At 58.4% G+C, this 24,970-nt stretch overlaps 1 protein-coding gene across 1 annotated transcript; it reads right to left on the bottom strand.

The window, feature by feature from the left end:
- Positions 1-16,752: 16,752 nt before the first annotated feature.
- DUSP7 (dual specificity phosphatase 7) lies at positions 16,753-24,324 on the bottom strand. Its single transcript, XM_030811657.1, has 3 exons — positions 23,642-24,324; positions 21,727-22,161; positions 16,753-18,897 (listed from the first exon to the last, which is right to left on the bottom strand). The coding sequence occupies exons 1-3, from the start codon at positions 24,156-24,158 to the stop codon at positions 18,590-18,592; spliced, it is 1,260 nt and encodes a 419-aa protein (XP_030667517.1). The 5' UTR covers positions 24,159-24,324; the 3' UTR covers positions 16,753-18,589.
- Between the last annotated feature and the right edge of the window lie 646 nt (positions 24,325-24,970).

Genomic DNA, 24,970 nt, shown 5'->3' with positions numbered 1-24,970 from the left:
TTCCCTCACTCCATCCCTCTTTTGCGACCACAGGGTGTGCCTTAGCCTTGCAGAACCTCAGTTTCTTCATCTGTAAGATGCGGAGAATGCCACACATATCTGGAGAATAGGTGTGTCTCGTGGGCTATTTGTGAAGATGCATTGTACACCCCAGTTTCATTGCTTGAAAGATGGGGAGAATAATTTCTTCCCATAAAGATGAAAGCATACAAAAGGCTTCGTGCAGAGCTTGCAGAGAACAAGGCCTCACTAAACGGAGACAGTGCTCTCACGATCACGCCAGGCCCTGCACTGCCCCACCTAAACCTCTGGGGTTCTGGTCTCACACTCCCCATTTTCCTAATGAGGAATCTGGAGCTTAGCAGGGTTAGCGATGTCCCCAAGGTCACACAGCTGTAGGTGGTGGAGCTGGGGCTCCAGCCCGGGGTTGTCCTATACCTGCAGGCTCAATTCCACTGGATGACCTGTTCAGCCCACGTGGAGGGCGTCTGTGGCCCTCACTGGAGGGCAGCCAGTTTTGCACAGGGTTCTTTGTCTGAGCCCCCAGAACACCAGGGGAGGAGGCTCAGGCACGCCTGCCTGGCTCTGCGTTCAGCCCTCTGGACAGGGCTCTGAGCCCAAGTGGGTGGCTGGGCAGCTGCCAGCTTGCAGAGAGGGGCTGAGGGCTCTGCAGGAGCTTCTGCTTCCCCTGGCACCACTCTCCCAGGTCCTAGGGTGGGGTGCAGTGGGGGCAGGAGCAGGTGGTCTTAGGTTAATTCACTCTCCTTTTCTCGTGTGAGGACCCCTGAGGCCACAGCACCTCATGCAGTGTGGGGAGACCAACCTGGCCTTGCCTGGAGCCAGCTAGGCTCTGGGCAGATGGTCTCTGCTGCTCAGCTTTGGAATTCCAGGCACATCCTGAGGCTGCAGCAGAGGCTGTGGGGGATAAAGCCAGGGTCTGGGCCTGCATGGCTGGGAGAGGCCAGAGCAGACACCCCCAGCACCTGCTGCGGCAGCACGAGGAGTGACGCTGCAAGGTCTCAGGAGGACAGGCGCTGTGAGTCCCTAAGAGGCCTCCACCTGGCCTGCGCCCCTCTCCCTGCTCTCATGCCTTCAAGGGCTCCCTCCCCACTGTTTGCAGGATTATAGCTGAGTTCCTTGGCTGGGTGCCTGAAACTCCCTGTACATCCCAATTTCACTGCCTAAAAGATGGGGAGAATAATCCCTTCCCATGAGGATGAAGTAAGGTGTGTGCCTAGAACAGAGCCTAATACACAGGAGGGGCTAAACCATGCAGGTTCCTCTTCCCTAAGACTTCTGAGTTCCCTGAGACTTCCCTGAGTTCCTCTTACCTGTGACTCCTGAGAAATCAGGTATCACAGTTTAAGCTGCCTAGTGCACGGTGCTGAATGGATTAAGTACCTTCTCACTGTGCTGCACCCCTTGCCCAGCAGCCTGGCCGGTGTCTCTGTTTCTCTCTCACTCTCTCTTTTTCTTTTGTTGAGACAGGGTCTCACTCTATCTTCCAAGCTGGAGTACAGTGGTGTGATCATAGCTCACAGCAGCCGTAAACTCCTGGGCCCAAGTGATCCTCCCACCTCAGCCTCCTGAGTAGGTTCAAGCCACCATGCCTGGTTAATGTTTTATTTATTTATTTATTTATTTATTTATTTATTTTGAGACAGAGTCTCTCTCTGTCGCCAGGCTGGAGTGCAGTGGCGCAATCTCGGCTCACTGCAACCTCTGCCTCCTGGGTTAAAGCGATTCTCATGCCTCAACCTCCCGAGTAGCTGGGATTACAGGTACGTGCCACCACACCCAGCTAATTTTTGTATTTTTAGTAGAAACAGGGTTTCACCATGTTGGCCAGGATGGTCTTGATCTTCTGACCTCGTGATACGTTTGCCTTGGCCTCCCAAAGTGCTGGGATTACAGGCATGAGCCACCGCGCCCGGCCAATGCCTGGCTAATTTTTTAATTTTTTGTAGAGATAGGGTGTTGCCATATTGCCCAGGCTGGTCTCAAATTCCTGGTTTCAAGCAATCCTCCCTCCTTGGCCTCCTAAAATGCTGGGACTACGTGCATGAGCCACTGCACCCAGCCACCTCTGTCTCTTGGACTTACAGGGAACACAGGGCAGAAGTTCACTCACCTCCTGCTGGAAAAATAGACTTTGTAGGCAGCAAGGGCTGGAGGCAGGGGGAAGAACAGATGACTCTCCGAGGGCCTAGAGAGGGAGGGGAAGAGGGAGGCCTTGCCTGTGTCCAGGCATCCCAGGCTATGCTATGTTGAGGCAGGGCACTGCCAAAGACGGGGAGCATGAGGCTGACCCACCAGGTGTGTTGTCATGGTGCCCACCCCTTCCCCCTAGGGAAGGACAGCAGTCCAGTCTCACACCCGCTAGAGACTCTTGGAATTCAGCAGGGAGTGGTCAAACAGCACTATGGAGAGTGGAGCCACCTCATACCCACAGGGAGGACAGAGGCCTCCAAAGACCTCCACCTGGGGGCACACAGGGTGCAGGATGCCCATGGATGAAATCTGAGCAGACTCCCTGGAGGAGGGGGCCTCTAGGATGCCCGTGTTTGGGCAGAGAGAAGCCTGAGTCCCAGAAAGGTGGAGGATGGACAGGGAAGGTCCATGAATGTGTAACACAGGCCTGGGCAATGGCCTGGCACCATGGGCCACATTCTTTGGGGAGGATGATGGATATGATCCTATGGGAGGGAATAAACTCATTGGGGGAGGCTGGACAACAGCCGCTGGGTCCAATGTGAGCCAGGGATCACGGAGCAAGTTAGAGGCTAACCACTTTACTTCTCCCTTCCTTCAAGCTATGATTTTCTTAGGGCAGATTCCCAGGAATGGGATTGCTGGATTAAAGGTTGTTCATATTTTTAGGCCTTTTGATTCAAGTTGCCAAATGGCCTGCAGAAAGCATCTCCAGATCCCCCGCCCTTGGTTGGTTACGGCGCAGCGAGGGAGAGCCGAGACACCGTCCCACCCCCACTTCCGAAGGTCGGTTATACCTGTGGTCTGGGACGAGGCTGCCTGAGCTCTCCCTAGGATAAAAGGACCTGCTGTAACATCATGGCCCACGCCATAGCCTCATGGCCCCTTCTCTGGGCTTCCCTCGCTCCCTCTGTGGGAACATAGGAGTGGGTGAGCCAGCCCTACTCTCGTGGAGTCTCATGGGTATTCCCACAGACAAACAAGCCCCACAGCACCAGGACAGGGTGGTGGGCACAGCGAAGGCATTTCACTCAGCCTGGGGCTAGGCAGCTTCCTGGAAGCGGCAATACCAGCCCACTAAGGAGGCAGCCAGCTGGGGACAGGAGGGATCAGGACAGGTGGGCCTTGGGGTGGCCTTGTCCCTGTGCCTCTCTAGGGCTGGGCCTGACCCCAGGATGAAGCATCCTCATTCTATCCCTTCTGTCTAGCCAAGGGCTGGGGCTTTGGGTTCCCCTCCCTCACATTCCTAGTCATTGAATTTCTCTGGGCCTCCGTCTCTATACTCACAGTCCAGTGGGAACCTCTTGGAGGAGTTAGAAGCACTTCTGTCAAGTCTTCACCTTGGAGCAGTGGTTACTGCTAGCCCGGGTACCTGGGAGGGAGAGTTCTTCTGGCAGGGGAAGCATGGCTGAGCCCACTGGGCACTGGCTGGAGTCCCGGGACTCCCCCAGCCCAGGGTCAGGCTCAGACTGCAGCATTCAAGGAGCCCTGCTGCCAGAGGAAAGACACCTGAGGCCACCTTCCTTCTGGGCCTGACCCCTGCGTCTCTCTGCCCTCTGTTCCTTGAGACCCAGTGCCAGGGCAGAGTGGCCTAGCACCCTGATCCTCCCAGCCACCCGCAGGGTCACCAGACGGTGTCCCCCATCTTCAAGGCAGAATTTCCATCCCCCCTGTCCTCCAGCTGGGGCACACTCCACAGTGGCTGCTTGGACAGCCCCTGACGGTGCATCCCCAGGGCTCTTCCCCCAGCAGGGTGAGGCACCCAAACTCACCCCCAGCCCAGAGGCTGCGGGGCGCTGAGGGATGCCTGGGAGCTATTGCTCCCATCCCCCAGCAGGCACAGCCCAATACCAGCTGCTCTTATCCCCCAGGGCCTGGTGGTTCAGACAAGTTCCCCCACACCTGATGAGACAAGTCCCTTTATGATCCCCATTTAAATGAGGCTCAGAGAAGGGAAGTACCCTGCCCAGGGGCATACAGCTGACGCCCTCTGAGGGTGACATTGGAAACCAGTCTGACTCAAAGCCAGACTCTCAGCTGTGCCGCAGAGCTCACCCCACTGGGATACTGTCATATGTGATGCTTACCACCTGGCTTGGCTGTGTCCAGATTTTTTTTTTTTTTTTTTTTTTTTTTTTACAGAATCTTGCTCTATTGGTTGCCCAGACTGGACTGCAGTGGTGCAGTCATAATTCTGTGGCCTCCACCTCCCGGGCTCAAAGGATTCTCCCACCTCAGCCTCTAGAGTAGCTGGGGCTGTAGGTGAGTGCCACCACACCCGGCTACTTTTTTTTTGGATTTTTTTTTTTTGGTAGAGATGAAGTCTCACTGTGATGCCCAGGCTGGTCTCGAACCCCTGAGCTCAAGCAATCTTCCCACTTCAGTCTCCTAAAGTGCTAGGATTACAGGTGGTTTTCAGAGCTTTTGTTCATCAGAGGTCTCTGATCCTTACCACAGCCCTTGGGGAGGGGATGTACTTACTGCCTACAGGTGGCAGCTGAGGCCCAGAGACCGAAGGGCTGGATCACATACCGATCACTCACAGACACCGGGTGCCAGTGGAGTGACACCTATAGAGAGGGAGGTGCTCAAGAGGTTCAGGGGTGGAGGCTGCTGGGCTGGGGGAAGGTGGGAGGAGGGTGCTGGGCTGCAAGGGGCTGTCTGCCTATCCCAGGCCCACCACCCCAGGGCTGCACTTTCAGCCGCCCCAATATTTTATTGCCTGAGTGGCAAAAAAGCTTTCAGCACAAACAGTGCCGTGTGAGTGTGGAACAAGGTCTACTAGGCTGGCCTTTTGAGGCCAGGTCTCCCTACCTCTGTGAGGACTCTGTCACCTGCCCCAGCTACAGCCCTGGATAGCCTTGCCATCAGAGCATCATTGTACTTTCCTCAGAGTGCCTCTTCACCAGAGGACAGAGTCTGAGGACAGAGTAGGATCCCCTCCCAGAAACCCTCAGGACAGGCAGGGTGACTGTAGGGGGCCTGATGGTGTATTCTGCCTAGCAGGTATGATGCAAGAACTTACAGTATCTGGACTGCCAATAGCGCTCTACAGGAGTCCAGCCAGTGTGCGGATGGGGAGACTGAGGCCCAGAAAAGCCAGGGACCTGACTGCAGGCCCACAGCCCTTCGGGAGCAGAGCTGGAGTCAGGATCCAGAGCCTCAGCCTCCTGGCCCCGCCTAGTAACACTCAGGTCAGCTGTGCTTCGCCCGCAGGCCCCAGCAACCTCCCCTGCCTAGCACAGCCCAGCTCAGGCAGGTGCCGGCCACCTCAGGGCTTGAGCCTGGGGCAGAGGCTGGAGTTGGCTATGTTGGAGCTGTGGCCCTGCCCTGGATCCAAAAGTTGCCTGAAGCCCCATCTCCCCTCCCATCACTCCCTGACGGCAGCTGCCGCAGATCATCCAGGGATCTCAGATGGGGCAGCCCCCAGTGTAATGAGGCCAAACTCCCACTTCTCTCCCAGACATCTTGGGGTAGCCTCGACCTCTCTGTTCCTTGGATGGACACAGTTCAGTGGATACCTTGAAACTGAAGGAGGTTAAAACTGGGCTCAGAGCCAAGGCTTTCCCCTTCTGCTGGAGGCTCAGCACCTAACCCCCTCCCTGGGTCTTGGGCTTGGCTAGCCTCGAGGAGGCTTTAGGAACCAAGGACTCTGAGGCTGGGGTGTCAGCAAGATTGGCAGCCAGGACAGAAGGGGCCCTTGGCCAGGTCTGGATGACAGAGCACCCCCGCTTCTACCCCCCCACTGCCTGATGTTGGCTCAGGCTGAGCCCAGCACCCTCAAACCAGGGGAGCAGCCTCACCCCCACCATGTGCTCCTGGCAGCCTCTGTCAAGGAGTCCAGAGAGAGGGTGACAGGGCAGGCACGCTCTGGGGAGGCTGGGCTGGGCATTTCCTGCCAACAAGTGCCAGGGCTTGAATCCCCTGAAGGGGTGAGTCTTTAGCTTTAGTCAGAGGAAGTGAGGCAGGGCAAATGGGCAATGTGTGTGTAGTGCTGCCGACCTGGCAGCGACCATGGCTGCGGGGATGGGCAGCCGTAGGGACTGCAGAGCAGGCCTGGCCCTGCAGGTCTCCGGCAGCCATGCAGCCATGTCTGCCCTCGGTGGCTGTGTACTGCCCAGCACCCAGGGCGGTCACCCTGAGACCAGGCCCTTGTGGTGACCAGCCCGATCCCAGCTGCATCCTGACCCAGTTGCTGAGTCTCTGTTCTGCCCGTCACCTGCCGTGGGGTTTCGAAGGTCACTTGATCTCTCTGAGCCTCAGGATTCTCATCTGGAAAGTGGGGAAGACTGTGGAACCCAGGTGCCCCTGGCTTCCCCCTCCCCAACATCAGGAGTTTACTCCTGAGTTAGAAAGAGCCCACCAGGGTAGAGTCTGCTGCGTTGAGAGGGGTGCCCTGCTTTGTTGAGCAGAAGGGGCATCTGGGCCCGGGCAGCAGGGCCTTCTCAACATGGACTGCCCGGATGGCTTGTGCTGCGCAGATGGCCCAGGGTGAGCCCCCAGACCCATCAGCCTTGAGAGTCATCAGCATTCCCATGGGGCTCAGCAAATTGAGCTTCCCTACTCACCCCTGGGTGATGAGTTATCAACACTATTGCCGTCTGCAGGCCCAAGGCTGTGAGCACCCTCCAGGAGGCCTCCAGCCTGTCCCGCAGGCCCTATTTCCGAGGATGTGGCTTGGGCCCCCAGTGGCTGGATTCTCAGGCATTTTTCCTGACCCAGCTCTGACCATGCGGGATAAGAGGTGCAGTTTCTGTCTTGGTCCCCAGACTAGGGTCTCTTCATCAAGAGCAAGACAAGGCCTCCCAAGCCTCTCCCTGCTAGGAAGCCTCCAGCAAACCTTGGCCACATGGAGAAGGGAGAAAACGTGGCACTCAGGGTCCCAAACCCCCAGGCCCTAACAAAGGCAGGAGGCAGGGCTGGGCATGGGGAAGAGAGTACCCTGGGTAAAGCCCTGTCCCCCTGGGCCTCTGTACAGCCTAGTATCCATGGAGGGCTCAGGCTAGCCCAAGAGTGAGCAAAGATGGCCTTGGGCTAGCTCACATCATGGAAAGTCACTGGGAACAAAAGGCTGGTCACGGTCCTGGCAAGGACTCAGACCACAGAGCCTCTTCTATTTCCTGTCCCCCATGGGCCAGGGACCCCTCCCCAAGGAGGCATTGCCCCATCCCACTTCAATGCTTCCTCTTGGGGACCAGGACTGGCTGGGGGCAGAGACTACAAGTAGAAAGGCTTACACCTTAGAGTCACAGACTTGAGCGGAGCCTGGGGGCCCATCTCTCCCAGCCCCCTTTCCGCAGATGGGGACACCAAGGCTTGGGGAAGGGAAAGAGCAGAGCAGAGCCAGGTGTCTTCATAGAAGGCCAGCGGTGAGCCCAAAAGGCAAAGGTGTGGGAACTGAGGAGGGTCCTGGGACGGATGTGGCTGGGCCAGATGGGAGACCGTCCCGGGCTCCGGCCAGCCTGGGCAGTCAGCCTCCCTTCCCGGGCCCGGCTGGGTGGGGGCAGCAGGGCTCAGGCGGGCGGGCTGTTGATCCAGCCCGACAATGATGAAACGGCCCCTTTGTCCTGCGGCGCCAAAGTTGCTATGACTGGAGGAGGCGTGACGTGAAAGGGTCATTGTTCCCACTTGGGCAACCACTCAGGGAGCTGGAGGACCGGCCCAGAGCAGGCTTCATGCCAGCACTGCAGCCCTGCCTGCTGCCTGTGGCCGGTCGGGGTGTCCTGGGCTCCCTGCTCCTACTGTGGCCAGTTCCTCCCTAGGGCCAGGGCCAGCTTGGGCACAGGTATCCCTCCCCACCACTGTGTCCCCCTCCCTTTCCCTCCTTCCTCCTGTCTGGAATAGATCACAAATGGGGTACTCCACATACATGTGAACGCTGCTAGGTCGGACGCCTGCAGGTACCAAGGAGAGCTGGCGGGTGGGGGGTAAAGAAGGTGCTTTATCCTGGGACAAGGAAACATGCCAGTGACATTCACATCCTGAGGCTGTGACCTCAGGAACATCTCCCCCCCACTCCCACCCCCCAACCCTGGCACCTCGTGGATGGAGGGAGAGAGGGCCAGAGAAGGGAATTGGGCAGCCCTGGGCACCTTGTGGATAGAGGGAGAGAGGGCAGAGAAGGGAAGTGGGTGGCCCCGGGCACCTTGTGGATGGAGGGAGAGAGGGCCAGAGAAGGGAAGTTGGCGGCCCCGGGCCATTCAGCACAAGCTCGTGGGCTGATGCCCAGGCTGGACCTCACTCCCCACCAGCCCCCAGACATGATGGACCTCCATTCTCTCTGGAAACCTGAGGCCCCTTCTCCATGCCCCCCATTCCTCCCTTGTCCCTTCAATCCACTCTCCCCTGAGCAGCTGTGCCCCATGAGATCTTTCTAAAACCAAAACTTAATTGGATTCCACCCTAGCTTCAAACCTGCCATGCCACGTCCAGAGAAATCCCAAGCTCTTGTGTGGCATTCAAGGCCCTCCCTGCATAGCAGCAGCCAGGGCTGGGAGCCCCTGTCTGGATCCTCCCTTAGCCCCTGTGCAGGAACACAGATCACAGTAAAGACTATTTCATCTTCCCAGATCCAGCCTCCACCCTTTTGCTCCCACAGGTCCTGTCTCTTGAGTACACATTTTACCTCCTCCGGGTCCCATTGCCTCTGGCCTCTGGGGCTCAGGGCTGGGGTGGTCAGGAGTGGCTGGTCTGGGCTGAAGTGAGAGTCTCCTTCTCCCCACCCTAGGTGGCCCACTGGCTTCAGTGCCCAGAACTACGCTCTTCTTGGGCTCTCCACTGCCCCCAGCAGCTGGCATCAGGCTCAGCCTGACCCAGGCTAATTAAACCCTCCTCCAGCTCAGAGGAAGCTCTGGCTCCAGCTCTAGACTTTTTCCCTGGAGGGACAGAGCTAATTAACCGAAAGGGTTTAATTAATCAATTAGCGTGGCCTCCAGACCCCTCCACTTAGCTGTGGCCATGGCAGATATTTATAAACAGGAGCTGCCAGACCCTTCTCTGGCTGGAACCTGACAGAGGGGAGGGCAGGCAATCATGGTGGGCACAGGAGCAGTAAACATGGCTACAGAGGCAGGACGTCCTGTCAGAGCTGCAGAAGTGCCAGCCCCAGCTCCTGAGTACCACCAAAGGCCTGGGCAGATGCAGTCAGTGATGCTCGGACATGTGAGGGGACACAGTGAGGCAGATACTCCAGGGCCCCATGCAACACCTCTTTGTGCACAAGTCACACAGGTCTGACACCCAGAGCTAGGTAAGTTCCCAGAGGTGCCCCAGACATATGGCCAGGGGTGCTGATGACGTCCAGCTGGACACAGCACCCTGGCCACCAAGACCTCCAGGGATGGACCTGCACAGAGGGCCATGGGAGCTAGAGGAGGCACCAGAACCCCAGCTTGGGGACAAGGTGAGGGAAGGCTTCCTGGAGGTGGAGACATGTGCACTAAACTCAGGGAAAGAGCAGACAGGCCAGGCACGGTGGTTCACACCTGTAATCCCAGGCGGGCAGATCTCTTGAGGTCAGGAGTTCTAGACCAACTTGGCCAACATGGCAAAACCCCATCTCTACAAAAAATACAAAAATTAGCTGGGCATGGTGGCTCATGCCTGTGATCCCAGCTACTCAGGAGGCTGAGGCAGGAGAATCACTTGAACCCGGGAGGCGGAGGTTGCAGTGAGCCAAGATCGTGCCATTGCACTCCAACCACACAAGAGCTTGGGATTTCTCTGGACGTGGCATGGCAGGTTTGAAGCTAGGGTGGAATCCAATTAAGTTTTTGTTTTAGAAAGTTCTCATGGGGGACAGCTGCTCAGGGGAGAGTGGATTGAAGGGACAAGGGAGGAATGGGGGGCATGAAGAAGGGGCCTCAGGTTTCCAGAGAGAATGGAGGTCCATCATGTCTGGGGGCTGGTGGGGAGTGAGGTCCAGCCTGGGCATCAGCCCACGAGCTTGTGCTGAATGGCCCAGGGCCGCCAACTTCCCTTCTCTGGCCCTCTCTCCCTCCAATAGTCAGAATGAGACTATGTCAAGAAAGAATGAAAGAATGCAAGAAAGGGAAGGAAGGAAAGAAGGAAGGAAGGCAGGCAGGCAGGCAGGCAGGCAGGCGGGCGCAGTGGCTCACGCCTGTAATCCCAGCACTTTGGGAGGCCAAGGTGAGCGGATCACGAGGTCGGGAGATCAAGACCATCCTGGCTAACATGGTGAAACCCCATCTCTACTAAAAACACACACACACACACAAAATTAGCCAGGCGTGGTGGAGGGCGCCTGTAGTCCCAGCTAATCGGGAGGCTGAGGCAGGAGAATGGTGTTTACCTGGGAGGCGGAGCTTGCAGTGAGCCGAGATCGCACCATTGCACTCCAGCCTGGGCGACAGAGCGAGACTCTGGAAAAAAAAAAGAAAGAGAGAGAGAAGGAAGGAAGGAAGGAGAGAGAGAGAGAGAAAGAAGAAGAAAGAAAGAGAAAGAAAGAAAGAAAAGAAAGAAAAGAAAGAAAGAAAGAAAGAAAGAAAGAAGAAAGAAAGGAGAGAAAGAAGGAAAGATAAGAAAAGAAAAGAAAAAAAGAAAAGAAAAGAAAAGAAAAGAAAGAAAAGAAGCCAGACACAGTGGCTCATGCCTGTAATCCCAGCACTTTGGGAGGCTGAGGCAGGCGGATCATCTGAGGTCAGGAGTTCAAGACCAGCTTGGCCAACATGGTGAAACCCCATCTCTACTAAAAATACAAAAATTAGCTGGGTGGGTGGTGGGCACCTGTAATTCCAGCTACTCAGGAGGCTGAGGCAGGAGAATTGCTTGAACCTGGGAGGTGGAGGTTGCAGTGAGCTGAGATCGTGCCATTGCACTCCAGCCTGGGCAACAAGAGTGAAATTCTGTCAAAAAAAGAAGAAAGAAGAGAAAGAGAGACAGAGAAAGAGGGAAGGAAGGAAGGAAGGGAGGGAGGAAGGGAGGGAGGGAGGGAGGAAAGAAAAGAAAAGAAAGAAAGAGAAAAGAAAAGAAAAGAAAAGAGGGAGCCAATTGAAGGGGGTGGTGGCAGGTGGAGAATGTTGCAGGGGGAGGAAACAGCACGCACAAAGGCTGGAAGCAGGAACAGCAGGAGGTTCATCTCCACTAGAAGATGTCCCCTTCTGGGAGATGCCCCCAGACTACCTTACCTGTTGGAACTGGGTGTCCCTGACTCTCTGCCCCTCCAGCCTGTGCACTCCAGGAGGACAGCCCTGACTCGACACTCCCTCCCAAGCCTTCCCAGCTGTTGCCAGCTCTTCTCTTCCATTTCCCCTGCCCCACCCAGGTAACCTACAGGTGCATCGCAGTCCCTTCAGAAAGGGAGCTCCGGGCTCCTTCCCACAACATGCTGCTTTCCTCGGGCTGGCATGGGTGGGAGCCCAGCTGGTGTCAGGGATGGGAGGGGGTCAAAACCCAAAGGTCTCCTGACCTCTCAGGCCTGGGGTAGTTGAGAGCAGAGACTCTCAAGGCAGCCAGACCTGCGCCCAGACCCCAGTGGGGCCCCTTCCTGACACATGGCTTCACAGTTCTCTGTCTTGGCTTCCTCATCTGTCCGTGGGGGATAATCCAGAACCTCCCTCCGAGAGCTGCTGGAGAGATAAGTGAGTTTATCATGTAAAGTCCGCAGGACACGTGGCCCAGCACAAGGGCCATGGCTGTGTGTTATTATTATGGCTTTTACTGCAATTTGAACTGCCAGGTGACTGACTACATCGGAACAGATCCCAGCCAGGGCCAGGCATGAGGGGCAGCCGTGGCAGGACCTCACGCCGAGGAATGATTCAGCCCCCAGTGCTGTCCTGGGCCCCTGCCGTGTGCCTGGCACTGCCAACACGTGGCTTCTCTAGATCAGCAACAGTAATAGCTGAACGTAAAAGACAAACAACTCTGCTTTCCTTTCAGAAGCCAGTCTGGAAAAATGGAAGCAGAGGTGTTTGTCCCAGAAATGCCACTTCTGGGCACGAGGCCCAGGGAAAGAATCTGAGATGCGGAAGAACCACACCCAGACTCCCTGCCCAGAGGTGCTGGTGAGACCACCTGAGTCCCAGCAACCAGGGAGGGACAGTGGCATCCAGCCTGCCTCTCTCCCAGCTGCCAGGGAATAGGGCTGCAGGGGCCTGGTGCCAGGGGTCTGGGGAGAAGTGTGAGCTGGGTCTTTGCTCCTGTAGTTCCTCCACCGGGAGCCCCATCCCAGGCCCCCCTGCTAGGTTCTGTGGGGTGAGGAGAGAACTGGGTTTCGGGCATGCGAATTGGGGGACCAGGGGCAGGCTCAAAGGGGCGTGGTGCTGAATCTGAGGGCCAGGTCCCTCAGGGTCATTATTCTATCTCTCGTCAGTGGAAACAGGGAATTGGAGAACTGAACGGGGGAGGAGGCTGGTGTGAGATCACACAGCAAATTGGCAATGGTTGGGCCAAAGAGGTGCCCCTCAGCAGGGGTGGGGATGCCACAGCTAAATGAACTCACCTGGGCTCCTGTTCCGGAGGTCTTGCTGAGCGACAGGCCCTTCATCCTGCTGTCTCCTTTTGAACTGGCAATTGTTATCCCCACTGTACAGATGAGGAAACGGAGGCCCTGAGATGGGCCGTCAGGGCTGTGCTGTCCTGGGGGACTTCCAGAATGCATAAGGATCTTGGGGCCCCCTGGCTCTCCCTGGGTGCCTAGCATGTGGCGGCACAATGAGGGTGAGGCAACCTTCCCTCAGGGGAGGTGAGTGGGGGCTCGGGGTCCTGTGGGCCCATGCATGCACCGGCTAAGCTTAATCCTTCTGCGTGGCACAGCGGCTGGCTTTCAGGCTGTGGACGTGGCGTCAGACAAGCTGGGACCCTCTGTTCACACCATGGGTCTCGATTCCCATGGGGCCCAAGTCCTGCTGGTCTGCAATGTGTCCTTCCCGCACCCTCTCCAGCCCTCCTGACCCACCCTCAACAACTGTCCTGGCCTCCTCCCTGTCCCCTGGCCTGCGAGCTTGCCTTTCAGGCCGCTCTCACTCACCAACTAGATCTTCATTGTGACAGCCAGACCCATCAGCCCTGTGCCTGATGCCCTCTAGGGGCTCCCCTGTCCCCTAAAGAGGCTCCTCCCTGGCCCATGACGCCCTGTGGAAAGGCACTGCAGCTTCTCCTCTGCCTGCAGCCCTGAGGCCAGAGGAGGAGTTGAAGGCACGGAGGGAGGCGTGTGGAGACCCCACACATGCACGGAAGCTACACGGCAGACAGTGGCCCCTGGAGGTGTGCAACAGGACAGCCCTGGGAAGGGGGCTGGCTGCCTGGGCAAAGAGGGGTTCTAGCAAGGGCCGGAGTCTGTGTCACAGTCACCTGTGGGGGCTCATCCGACCCAGCCAGAGACAATGGGGCCAAGGCCTCTAAAAGTTGCTAATGATAGTCTTCAATGACCATGCCTGGAAAGGGATGACTTCACCCAGGACGCACCCTGATGAGAGGAGGCTACAGTCACAGGCAGGCGGCTCCTCCATTGCTATGAGACCTGCATGGGCTTGTCTAGTCAGAGGATGGCGAAGCCGTGTGCGTGTGTGTGTGTGTGTGTGTGTGTCTGGTCCCTCACAGAGCCAAGGCCTAGTGAAAAGCCTCAGGGCAGCAGGATGGGGGGCCCAGCTTCTACCTTGCCTCACTCTATGACATCCCTCTGCAAACCTCACCTTCTCCATCAGCACAGGGCTGGGAAGCAGAGTGATTCTGAGCCTTCCCAGGGCTCTCAGGTCGGCTGGGTCTTAGGAGTCAGGTGAGAGCACTGTGACCTGGTGGGGCCCAAAAAAAGCAGGGGAAAAGATGTCAAGGATCAGGACCTGAACACCCTCCATCGGGGCACCCAGAGGTTAACATGCTACTGTGCTGCCTCCAGAGAAAGCTGGCTCCCATATCAGGCCCTCTGGCTTCTGCCAAGGATCTGGGGGTAGGTGTTGGTATCCCAGACACATCCATTCTGACACAGAGGGAGGTACAGTGCAGTCATGGTGTTGGCCCAGGTGCACAGTACATGGGCAGTGGCAGGGAGGGACAGGCTCCAGTGCAGGCTTGCCACCTACCCCCACCCTGGTCCATTCATGAGGCATGACTGCCCTCTGGGGAGGGGCCCCGTGGGGGTGGCAGGCAGAGCAGGGCCCCCTCCTGAGGGCTCCCTCTGCCCCCAGGCTCAGAGCGGGACCACCCTAGGGAAATGTTCATCTCTACTGCGGTCTCCTTGTCGGAACCCCTTCAAGGTCACCGCTCCACAGCGCTCCAAGTGCTTCCTCGTATCCAGCCTTAGTCCTCATGTTGCACTTGATTCATTTATCAGAGGACAAGTTGAGGGCCCCATTATCTTGCCACCCAGTGTGACATCACCGAGCTTCCCTCGGGCATATTCCCTCCCTGGGACTGCCCAGCCGGCACAGGAAATGGCTGCTGGATGAATGTGCAAGTGAGTAAGTGTCTTGGATCCTCCTCCCATGGGAACACTAAGCGGCTAAGGAGTGGACCAGGTGCCCGGGGCCAGGGCTGAAACGGAGGCAGAAACAGGGACCAAGGAGGCAAACAGGCTCAAGAGAGCAACAGGACTGGGGACAGAGATAAAGCAGGTGCACCCCCGGAGAGCCAAGTGTCCAAGAGCTCAGGACCGCTGGCACGGAGGGCCTCAGCCACAGATGGCCTGGAGCAAGCAGGGCCCGCGGGGGAGAGCATGGCAGAAACGGGGTGGGATAGGAGGAGCTCAGGACACGGGGCCATGAGATGGGAGCCCAAAACCCGGTGGTGGGGGACCACAGTCCAGTAAGCGTGGCCCGGCCCAAGGTCACAGAGCAAGGACCCAGGGCCCCAGCCACTCAGCCATGACCTGGCCCTCTGTCCCCCAGCAGGGAACCTTAGCCAGGCCCAGTGCTGAGGCAGGAGTTTCTACAGGTAAGGAGGACACAGACGGTCAGAGAGACCACTGGCCCCAGAGTGCACAGGGGTAAGTGGCGGGGCTGGCCCTCTTCAGGCACTCCCAGTCCTCCGTCTGAAGAGCCGGCTCAGGAGGTGGCTGCCGCTCCCACCCCCACCCCGTCCTGTGCTTGGGCACGCTGGCACTGCCAGGCACTTACTCGGTTTGTCGAGGGCCCAGCCCCCAGCCCAGCACCCGCGGGCTTCCCCAGGCCTGGGCGAGGGCAGCAGGAGGGAACAAAGGCCCAGTCTCTGCCTGCTCAGGCCCCCACCCCCTTTGCCTGCCCCTGGCACAGAAGGAACAGGGCCCTGAGGGAGCCCAGGAGCAATAGCAGCACCGCTCCCTTGTCGAGGATGCAGGGAGAAGCCCCCTCCCACCCACACAGGCCTGCCGGCTGAGCGGCAGGCTTCTCCCATGCTCCAGATGGGAGTGTTGGGGGGTAGAGCTGAGGGACTGCAGTCACATAGCTGAGATTTGCACCCAGGCCCCACAGTGGGCAGAACCTGCCCTCTACCCCTCGCCACAGGCTGCGCATGATGGTTGTGACTGTGTTCTGGTGCAGAGTAACTGAAGAGCAGAGACAAGGGAGAGAAGAGGAGAGCCTGGGCACCCCAACAGGGCGAGTCCCAGGCTGAGCCGCCCTCACCCTCTCGGCCCGCCGCACCTACCTTCCACCTGGGTCCAGCTCAGTGCTGATCACACAGTTTGCTGAAGGGATAGAGCTGGGGAATGTCAGAAATGGGGAAACTGAGTCAGCTTCCAGGCCTCTTAAGTCCTTGACTGGGGCTCACCTGATCCAGCCAGAGGCAAGGGAGACCTAAGCCACTCTGGAGCCTCCATTTCCTGATCTGTAACTCGGGGCTTGTTGCCTACTGGGGGCCTCACTTCCCCAGACTGTGGCCCCCATCGTTCTCCAGACCTCCTCCCTGCTCTAGCTCAGGGCCTCGCTTAGACCCCCACCCCCAGGGGAGCCTGGACCGAGGCCCGCGCCCACCCTTCCTCGTACATGCCTGAGCACGGCTGATTCCTCCCTGTGAGCCCAGGCCAATAATGTGCTCATCATTGCCACAAAGCTGAAAAGCACTCAGGAACCAGGGGCGATCGGCCTAAGGGACCTGTCCAAGGCCACCCAGCCCTTAAGAAGCAAAGAAGGGCTGATCTGTCACTGCCCACTGACATCCCAGGACCTGCAGGGGCAGGGTTAAATGCACATTCCCCTCTCACCCACACAGCAGCAAGAGAAAGGGTTAGGGTCCTGGGGGCTGCAATCTGGGCAATGCCTAAGCAGACAGCCTCGGACAATGAAGGGCGAGTCAGGGCTCAGTTATGTGAACTTGGTATATACAACCTCTCAAGCCTTGATTTCAGCAGAAGCCCACAGAGAAGGCCCTGATGCCTCTGCCTGCCAGTGCCTAAGGGCTGGGGAAATGCCACCTGCCCCAGCTTCATCCAGAAACTTTGGCTGCTCCCTCCCATCTGCGGGGCACCTTAATTAGTCTAAGCAAGTGCCCAGCAGACCCCAAGCAGAACCAGGCAAATGCCTCACACAGAGGAGGCACTAGGATGCCTGTCGACAGTACTCCTTCCCCCTCCTTCCCAGGCCCCAAGCCCTTATCGGACACGACTCATTTTAAAGAAAAAATAATATTTATTTGCAATATAAACAAAGTCCCGTTGTTGGTTCGGGATATATATATGTATGTGTGTGTATATATATATGTAGGGTCACAAATCTTCCTTCATAAGATCATAAAGCAAAACTGGCCACCTTCTGGCATACCCTCATTTACACAAATCTGGTACATCTTTCTGGGTTTTCTTTTTAAAAATAAAAGAGAGAAAAAGAGAACCATGTACAGCATGGAAGCTTGTTGTCAATTTCTCGACTGTGGCAAGATTTTAATCTGCTGCCCTAAAGAATCCCTGAAAGCCACCCCTGTGAGGTAAGAAGCAGTGGGGCAGAGTTTTTCTGGGGCCTCACTCACATGCTGAGTGCTGCTCCATCAGGGACCCTGGCCTGACCCCTCTGCCTGTCCCAGGCCCCCATGCAGTCCTGACACCTGGTGGAACTGAGGCTGGAGAAAGAACAAAACTGGTGGAAGATAACGGAATCCGTGGCTTTGTTCTGTGGAGGCAGGGGGAAGTGAACAGAGTCTCACTCCCCTTCTGCTGATCCATCCTTGCCCCACTTGCCCCTGCCCTAGGGTTGAAATGGGTGCAAGTCTCCTGGCAGTAGAAGGCATGGGCAAGATGAGGGCAGGGCAAGCTTCCAAGGGGACAAGGGGGCTGGGAGTGGCTAGACCAAAGCGACAGCTAGGGAGAGGGAAGAACCTGGAGGTAGGGCTGGGCCCCACCACCTAAGCTCTCCCCAGCCACTGGGCCTCCACTCCCAGTTACAACAAGAGAGAGGAGAGGGAGAGAGAGAGAGAGAGAAACAGACAGACAGACAGAAGTAGTGGCTAAGTATATAAAAGGGCTCAGAGCCCAGGCCCTCCTAGGGGCTGAGCCCAGGGGGCTAATGCTACTGCCTGGCAGCCCCCTGCGGCCCACCTCCTGGGGGACAGCGGCAGGGCCCCAGGTTCCCCACCTTCTGCCTCAGGGAGGTCTGCAGGGACCACCAGAGGGATGGATGAGAGGGCAGAAAATGCAAAGACCACCATCCAGCCCACCAATCACAACTTGCAGCAGTCATCACAGGCGAATGCAGGGCTAAGTCAGACTAGGCCAAGGGTGGGAGGCAGCACGACCCGGGGTCCCAATACCTGAAGAGCAGTAAGCCACCCCTTCAAGAAGGGCCCGCCGAGGAAACGGAGGCTTCACACATGTGCAAAACGCATTTGGTCAAGGTCAACATGGGGTCTGTCTTTTCCATTAAAAAACAAAAACAAAAACAAACACGATACTTGCTTTTTGAAATTGAACAAAAAACAAAACTGATAACATTTCTCTCTCTTGCAGGATCAGGAAAGGGATGAAATACTGGGTTATACAATCCACTGTTGCATGTAGCCTGAAAATAACACTTTTTGTTAAAAAAAAAAAAAAAAAAAAGAAAGAAAAATCAAGAAGAGCTCAAACACTCTTTGTGCTCCAGGGAGCTTGGATTTACCTGCCAAAAGTAAAAAGTAAACTCAGGTCTGTGGATGTGTCTTTAAAAAATAGCCAAACTGGCTGGGCCATCAGCAGAAAGGAGCGTCCTGGACAGGATGAGGCCCTGGTGGACGCCCAAAGCCACACGTCCGAGAGATGAGGCCTCTCCAGCAAGCCCTGCCGTGGGAGACCTTGCCTGTGGGCCCCGCCCCCAAGGATGGTGAGGGGCGCTCCGACACCGATCAGCCTGGGCCTCTGGGCACAGGCGACATCTGGGGGTTCCTCAGGCCAGAGGCGGCAGGCTTGGGCTCTCCCACCTAGCCCTGTGGAGAGCCGAGCAGGGGCCTGGTGCCATGCCCCCCCGTGCACCAGGCCTCACGTGGACTCCAGCGTATTGAGTGGGAACAGGTTGTGGTTGGTGGGCGTGGAAAAGTAGAGCTGCTCACTTGGCGCGTGGTTGTCGCACGGGCTGCTTAGCCCCAGCGTCCGCTCAAAGTCCAGCAGCTGCCCCATGAAGTTGAAGTTGGGCGAGATGTTGGACTTTTTCCTCTTGACAAAGTCGTAGGCGTCATTGAGTGACAGGTTCATCTTCTGCATCAGATAGGCCACAGTGACCGTCACTGAGCGGCTGATGCCTGCCAGGCAGTGCACCAGGACACCACACTTCTTGGAGCGGGCTTCGTCTGAAACACATTGGCATGGGTCAGGGAGGTGCCTCCTTCAAGGAGCCTTCCCACATGGGTGGGCAGGTAGGGCTGGGCCACAGAGGGCAGCATGGTCGCTGGCTGGTCTTGCCCGACCCCTGAGGGACTTGGCCAAACCCAGTGTGGGTAGGGCAGCAACTTGGAATAGAGGTCAACAGCACTGCTGTGGAGAGGGCTCTGCACACTTTAGCCCCAAGGCACTGGACACCCGTGTCTCAGTTTCCTCATCTATAAAATGGGCCTATTTATGCACAGTGGTCTCATAAGGACCTGAGCCAAGTGAGGGGTCAACAAACATGAACTACTGTAATGCCTGTGATCATGGCTAGTCCTGCCACTGCCATGTGCGTTATGACTGCTGTCACGGGTGTCACCTGCATCCTCTTGGGTCATCTGCACCATGGCCAGTAAGCCCATTTTATCAATGAGGAAACAGACACACAGACAAAGTGGCAAGCCCAAGGCCACACAGAAGCTCCTCCTAGCTCAGTGCCCGCTGCTGCCAGGCCATGACCTGGGACTGGGGGCTGGGCTGGTTCTCTTGGAGCCGCTCCCATGGGTTGTCCCGGAGAGTCTCCCAGGAAAGTGGCCTGAGGGAGGCTCCTCTGGAAGGAAATAGGTGGCCTGGCCCTGCACTTTGCTCTGCCCTCTGCCCAGTTAGTCCCCAAGGCCTTAACTCCAGCTCCTAAGACACAGGGACTGGGATGATGGCCACACTATCACTTGTGATGGGGCTTCATAAGTGAGGTGTGCTTAAATGGGCCCCACCCCTGCCACTTGCTAGACCTTCCGCAGCAGGCCCCTGTGTCAGTGATATCTCCTACCACAGCCAACTGGATGTGGCCAACCTTCCCATCCCCTTTCCCCTCCGACCCTCCCAGCTTCCCCCAGTGCCACCCTCAGACTCCTCTGTGACACATAGAAGCTCAATAAATACTGGCTGAGCTACTGAACAACTCAGTCCTGTAATCTCTCCTGGACCCTGGGGCAGCTGCCTGTGTGCCACAGCTGTGCCAGGGACATAGATTCACAAGAGGCAGCCATGGGGTCCTAGATGTCCCCACCACCCTGACTCTGAACCCTCCAGGAGCCAGGCACACAGCTAGCACTCAATCAATGCCTTCCTACAAGATGACACACGGGTTCACCCACTGTTCTTCGTTGCCTTTGTCCTGACAGAGCTTCCTCTCCCATCCCCGCCCAACCAAGGATTAAGCATACAGTAGGTGCTTCCTCCAGACTCAGGGACTGACAGGGGGCCCCACGGCTAAGGCACTGGGGCAGGATCATCTGGCGAGTAGACAGACATTGTGGCTTCATGTGGAGCTGTGTGGTCTGACCTCGAGATTGGGGGTGGGAGAAGGGGGTGCTGGGACCAGCCTCCAGTGGTGACACCAGGATGTGAGGAATGCCTGGCCTCCAAACCCACCTCCAGGTGATCCAAAGAGAGTCTGTTTCTGCTGGCTTTATTTTTGGCCTTTTCAGGGTGTAGCTGGTGACTGATCCTGTCCCACTGACTCCTAAGGGATGCCTGGGCCTCAATTCCTTCACTTGTCAAATGAGGAAAAAGGTCCCCCTACCCATATGGGGAGGGGCTTTCAGGAAGGATAAAGGTACCCACTAGCCAGGCCCAGCCTGGCGAAGCCTGCTTCCCTCTCTCTATTCCACTCCCTCGTTGGGGGAGTTCAAATGCTGAGGCAGCACCCCTAGCCCTCTTGGCCCAGGGGGTTGGGGGCAGGGCTGAGAAGCTCCCGGCAGCCCCAGTTGCAGCCCCTCCCCCAGGCCTCAGCTTCCTTCCTTCCTCCCAGCCAGGCACCTACTTTTGGTTCCCAGTAAGCGGATGAGGCGGGGAAGCCTCCCACTTCCTGTTGTTAAAGCTAGCCCAACCCAGCCGACACCAAAACGCCCTCCACTGGACACAGCTGCCATCGGGAAAAGACAGCCCAGGCCACCCCCACACCTTGCCACTGGAGGCTGGGCAGAAACACTGGGTTACCAGGCTCAGAGATGGAGCATTTACATTCATCCTGAGCCCCCGTACCCCTTCCTTGCACCCTGGGCCAGGGGAGATGACCTGTGGTCTCAGCATCCAGCTGGCCAAGGAGAAAGCAGCGGGGACCCGAGTCTGCTGAGGCTGGGGATACAGGGACTCAGAGGGCACTAAGCCAGACAGCAGGACACACTGCTCTGGGGAAGGCCTTTCTCCACTCCTCCACCTTCTCTTACACTCCTCCACCTTCTCTTACACTCCTCCCTACACTCCAAGCAAGTCCTACAGGCTGCAGAGAGCATCTGGAGCTTGACTGAGCTAGCAGTCACCACATTTCAACAGCTGCCTGTTTGGGGTGTGCCTCTGGCTCCAGGGCTACCTTTCAGCCCATCTTAGGTCCACATTAAAGCCCAAAGGGGCATTATGACAACCCCGTCCTGGAGAGACACGTGTGCTGAGGCGTGATGCGGAGCAAGTGAGACCAGTGGGAGGTCTGTGCGCTGTGATGTTTCAGCTTGCTAAGCCCGAAACATCTAAGCCAGGAAAACACAAGCTGGACAGCAGAGAGCCCATGAGGTGCTGCCAGCTAGGGGGAGCTCAGGACTCAGGAGACTGCTCAGGCCCCAACAGGTAGAGGGGCCCAAGGGACTCGGTGACTCACAGTAGGCATAGGTACACCCACGGGCACATGCTGGCACACGCAGGGCACACACAGGTCTCAACAGGCCCAGAGGTACCCAGTCAGGCGGGGGCGCCACCCAGAGTCCTGCATACACCTTGACGCGCCCACACCCCCCTGCCCAGCACACAGCACCTACCAATGAAGCTGATGGCCTCAGGGAAGAACTGGGAGAGGTTCTGGCTCCAGTGGTCAGAGATGGGGATCTGCTTGTAGGTGAACTCGCCGCCGTGCTCGAAGGCGTTGGGTAGGTTGGGTGTGACATTGAGGATATACTTGATGCCGTACTTGCCGAGCACGTCCAGGTTGGTGGAGTCCTTGGCGCAGCCGAGGTAGAGGTAGGGCAGGATCTGGACAGGGAAGGCTGGTTGGCTGGATGGCACAGGGCTGCCGTCCGACTCGGTGGCACTGCTGGGCAGCTCTCGGTCCGACTCGCCGTCGGAGCAGTCAGAGCTGATGCGTAGGCCCCCCAGGCCCAGCACTGAGGTGGGTGGCGAGCTGCTCGGCGAGGAAGAGCTGTCCACGTTGGTCTCGCAGTGCTCAGAGTACTCTGTCTGAAACTTGTTGAAACCACCTGTGTCCGGGGTGAGACAGGGCCTGGGTGAGAGGCTGGCGAGAGCCCAGATGGGCTGCACAAGACCAGAGATGGCCAGGACTCCCCACGCCAAACACCACACCACCGACGGTCAGCATGGGCCATGCCAAGCGTGTTACACGTGTGCCCTCTCTTGTGTTCTCTCCATCTAAACCATGACCACTTCACAGATAAGGAAACTGAGGCCCCAGGAGGTGAAGTGATATGCCTGGACTCCAAACTGGTACCCATAACACTTCAGGGCCCCCAGCCATGCCACCAGCTTTAGGGCACTTGAGGACAGGCCCCAGCTAATTCCTCTTCTGCAGCTCCCACGCACACCTAGCACCCATGGGTGTTCAGTAACAGCTAAGTGGTAAAGAAAAGCAGACAACCCCATCTTAGCCAGCACCTCTGGGTTGGCAAACTCCTCTTATAGATGAGACCACAGGTGCCAGAGCCACATCTGGCTCAGTTAGAGGCAGAGAGGTCCTTGGCTTCCTGAATGGGAGTCTAGTGGTTGCCCAGCCCCGAAACTAGAGCTGGGGAAGGTAGTGGGAAGGTACTGGCTGGCCCCTTCCCCCCAGCAGGGGCAGGGTTTTGAAGGGGGACCTGGCTCCACTTCTCTAGAACCCTCCCTTAGAACACAAGCCGCCCCCCACCCTTGGACCTGCAGCGGGGGAGGGCCACTGGGGCGATACAGGGACAGGAGAAATGGGGAGCCCCTTGCAGCGAGGCATGGGCCCTGCGCCCGAGGGTGCCGCAGGCCTCCCCTACCTCCCGCCCGCACGCCCGCCCCGCTGCCAGCAAGAGGCCATTTTGGAATGTTAATTGGAAACACCGGCCTCAGCCACTCGCCCCCCGGTGCTGCCTCTCCCTTCTGCAAGCTCCGGGGCAGCAGGCTAGGGACCTGGGGGTCCCGAGAGACCCGGGCCAGAGCAATGGACCCTGCCCATACCCTGCCCCAAGCGCCTCCTAGAGGCGGCAATTCTCCGGTGGAAGGAGCAATATCCGGACACAGGAGACCCCAACCCAAACGGTCTCCATGCGCTGGAGATGAGGATGGTGCTATGAAAGGTGCCCTTCCTGATCCTGGCCTTCCAGAAACACGAATTCCAGGCTGGACCTGGGCGCCCTGCCGCTTTTAGGGTTCTGGGAGACGGCGCCTTCCACCTCTGAGGGGCTCCAATGGAGCCTAGGCACTACTGTCGCCCCATCAACAGGAAAAAAAGGAAACCTCAGGCAGGGGAAAGTTTGTTCCACCCACTCGAATCGTGCCGAGAAAGGGGGCGCAGAGGGAGCCCCGCGCCTGCCAAACCACACAGTGGGGACCCGGCTCCAGGAGGGCGGATGCGGGCCGGGGACGACGTGGCGCCCAGAGGGGCAGGCCGAGCGCGTGGAGAGGAAAGCGCCTCCGAGGGGGGCGTCAGGGAGTCGCGGGGAGCCCCGATCCCGTAAGGCGTCTCCGTGCTGCCCTCACCTTGGAGGTAGTAGGCCTGGCAGCCGTCGTCGCGCAGCTTCTGTAGGAGCAGGCCGAGCACGGAGGCGGGAGCGCCGGGCTCGGGCTGCCACTCGGCCGTGGCCTCGTCGTAGAGCAGCACGGTGGCCGCCTTGCAGCGCGTGGCGAAGCGCTCCTTGTCGGCGTGGTTGGGGATGATGGAGCGGATGGGCAGGTTGCCCTTGCGCAGGCGGCGCAACATGAGGCCCGGGATGGCCAGGTTGATGGCCGTCTCGATGTGCGACGACTCGAAGAGCTCGTGCGGCCGGCAGTCGAGCAGCAGCAGGGACGCGCCGCCGCGCGCCTCCAGCTCCTCCTGCAGCCACTCGGCGCTCTTGCAGGGCATGGCCCCTGCCCCCGTCGCCGCGCCCGCCCCGGTGCCTGCGCCGGACCCCGATCCCGCACCGGGCTCGGACCCCGCCCGGGTGCCCCCAGCCGCCGCCGCCCCCGAAGTCGACATGTGCGCCCGCGCTGGGGGGCCGCGGAGCTGGTTTTTCATGGGGAGCGCGGGCGGCCCGGGGCCGGGGCCGGGCAGCCCTGCTCTGGGACGGCGCCCCGGCCGCGCGGGCCCCAGCCGCGTCTCCGGGCGCCCGCCTCCCGCCGAGCTGCGCGCCCGCCGCCCCGGCCTCCCGGCCTCCGTCCCGCCCGCCCGGCCCTCCGCGCGCACCGCGGCCTGACAGCCCCAATTAAACAGCGGCTCCGGCGGCCGCGCGCCGAGGCGTTCTCCGGGAGGCGGGGCCGCGGGGGCCGGCCCCCGGGCTTAAAGGCGCAGCGCCTCCACCGCCCCTCCCCAGGGGGTACGCGGGCGCGCTCGCGACCCGAGCCCGGGAGACCAGCGGCGGGGCCCTCCCCCACTGCCTCCGCACCGTCGCCCCCTGGACTAGCCCGGAGCTGACTACCATCCGCCTAGGGGCCCCGGCCCAGACGCCCTCACGGGTTCACTCTGCGTGTGTTCCCAAACTCTTCTGGACACTACGGGAAGAGAGGACCTGGGGGCGTCCTATGCCTGGCACCCCCACCCCACATTCACAAGAGCATAGTTTTCCTGGGACGGGGCGTGGTGGGGGGGTGGTCAAGCTGAGCAACCTCTCCTCCTTCCGCCTGTCATCCCATTCATTTTTTCTGTCATCCAGTTCATTCAACAAATGGGAATTGAACGCCTACTACGTGCCAGGCACTGTGCTAGGCGGTCACCGTTTCAGGGGACCTCATCATTCCCCTGACGGTCACAGGCTCCAGACCTGAGGCGGAACGTCTCACGCCAGCAGGCCTGATGGGAAATCAGAACCTGGGCAACTGGCAGGGTAGGAA

The sequence above is a fragment of the Nomascus leucogenys genome, chromosome 4, assembly GCF_006542625.1.
Source record: "Nomascus leucogenys isolate Asia chromosome 4, Asia_NLE_v1, whole genome shotgun sequence".
NCBI lineage: Eukaryota > Metazoa > Chordata > Mammalia > Primates > Hylobatidae > Nomascus > Nomascus leucogenys.
The sequence above is the reverse complement of the archived record's forward strand: the minus strand, read 5'-3'. Positions and strand labels throughout refer to the sequence as shown.

Coding starts and splice junctions, on each gene's coding strand:
- DUSP7 (XM_030811657.1), bottom strand. CDS start 24,158: ATGAAAAACCAGCTCCGCGGCCCCCCAGCGCGGGCGCACATGTCGACT. Junction 22,162..23,641: donor CCAGGCCTACTACCTCCAAG/GTGAGGGCAGCA, acceptor CCCCGGACACAG/GTGGTTTCAACAAGTTTCAG. Junction 18,898..21,726: donor TGAGGCCATCAGCTTCATTG/GTAGGTGCTGTG, acceptor AATGTGTTTCAG/ACGAAGCCCGCTCCAAGAAG.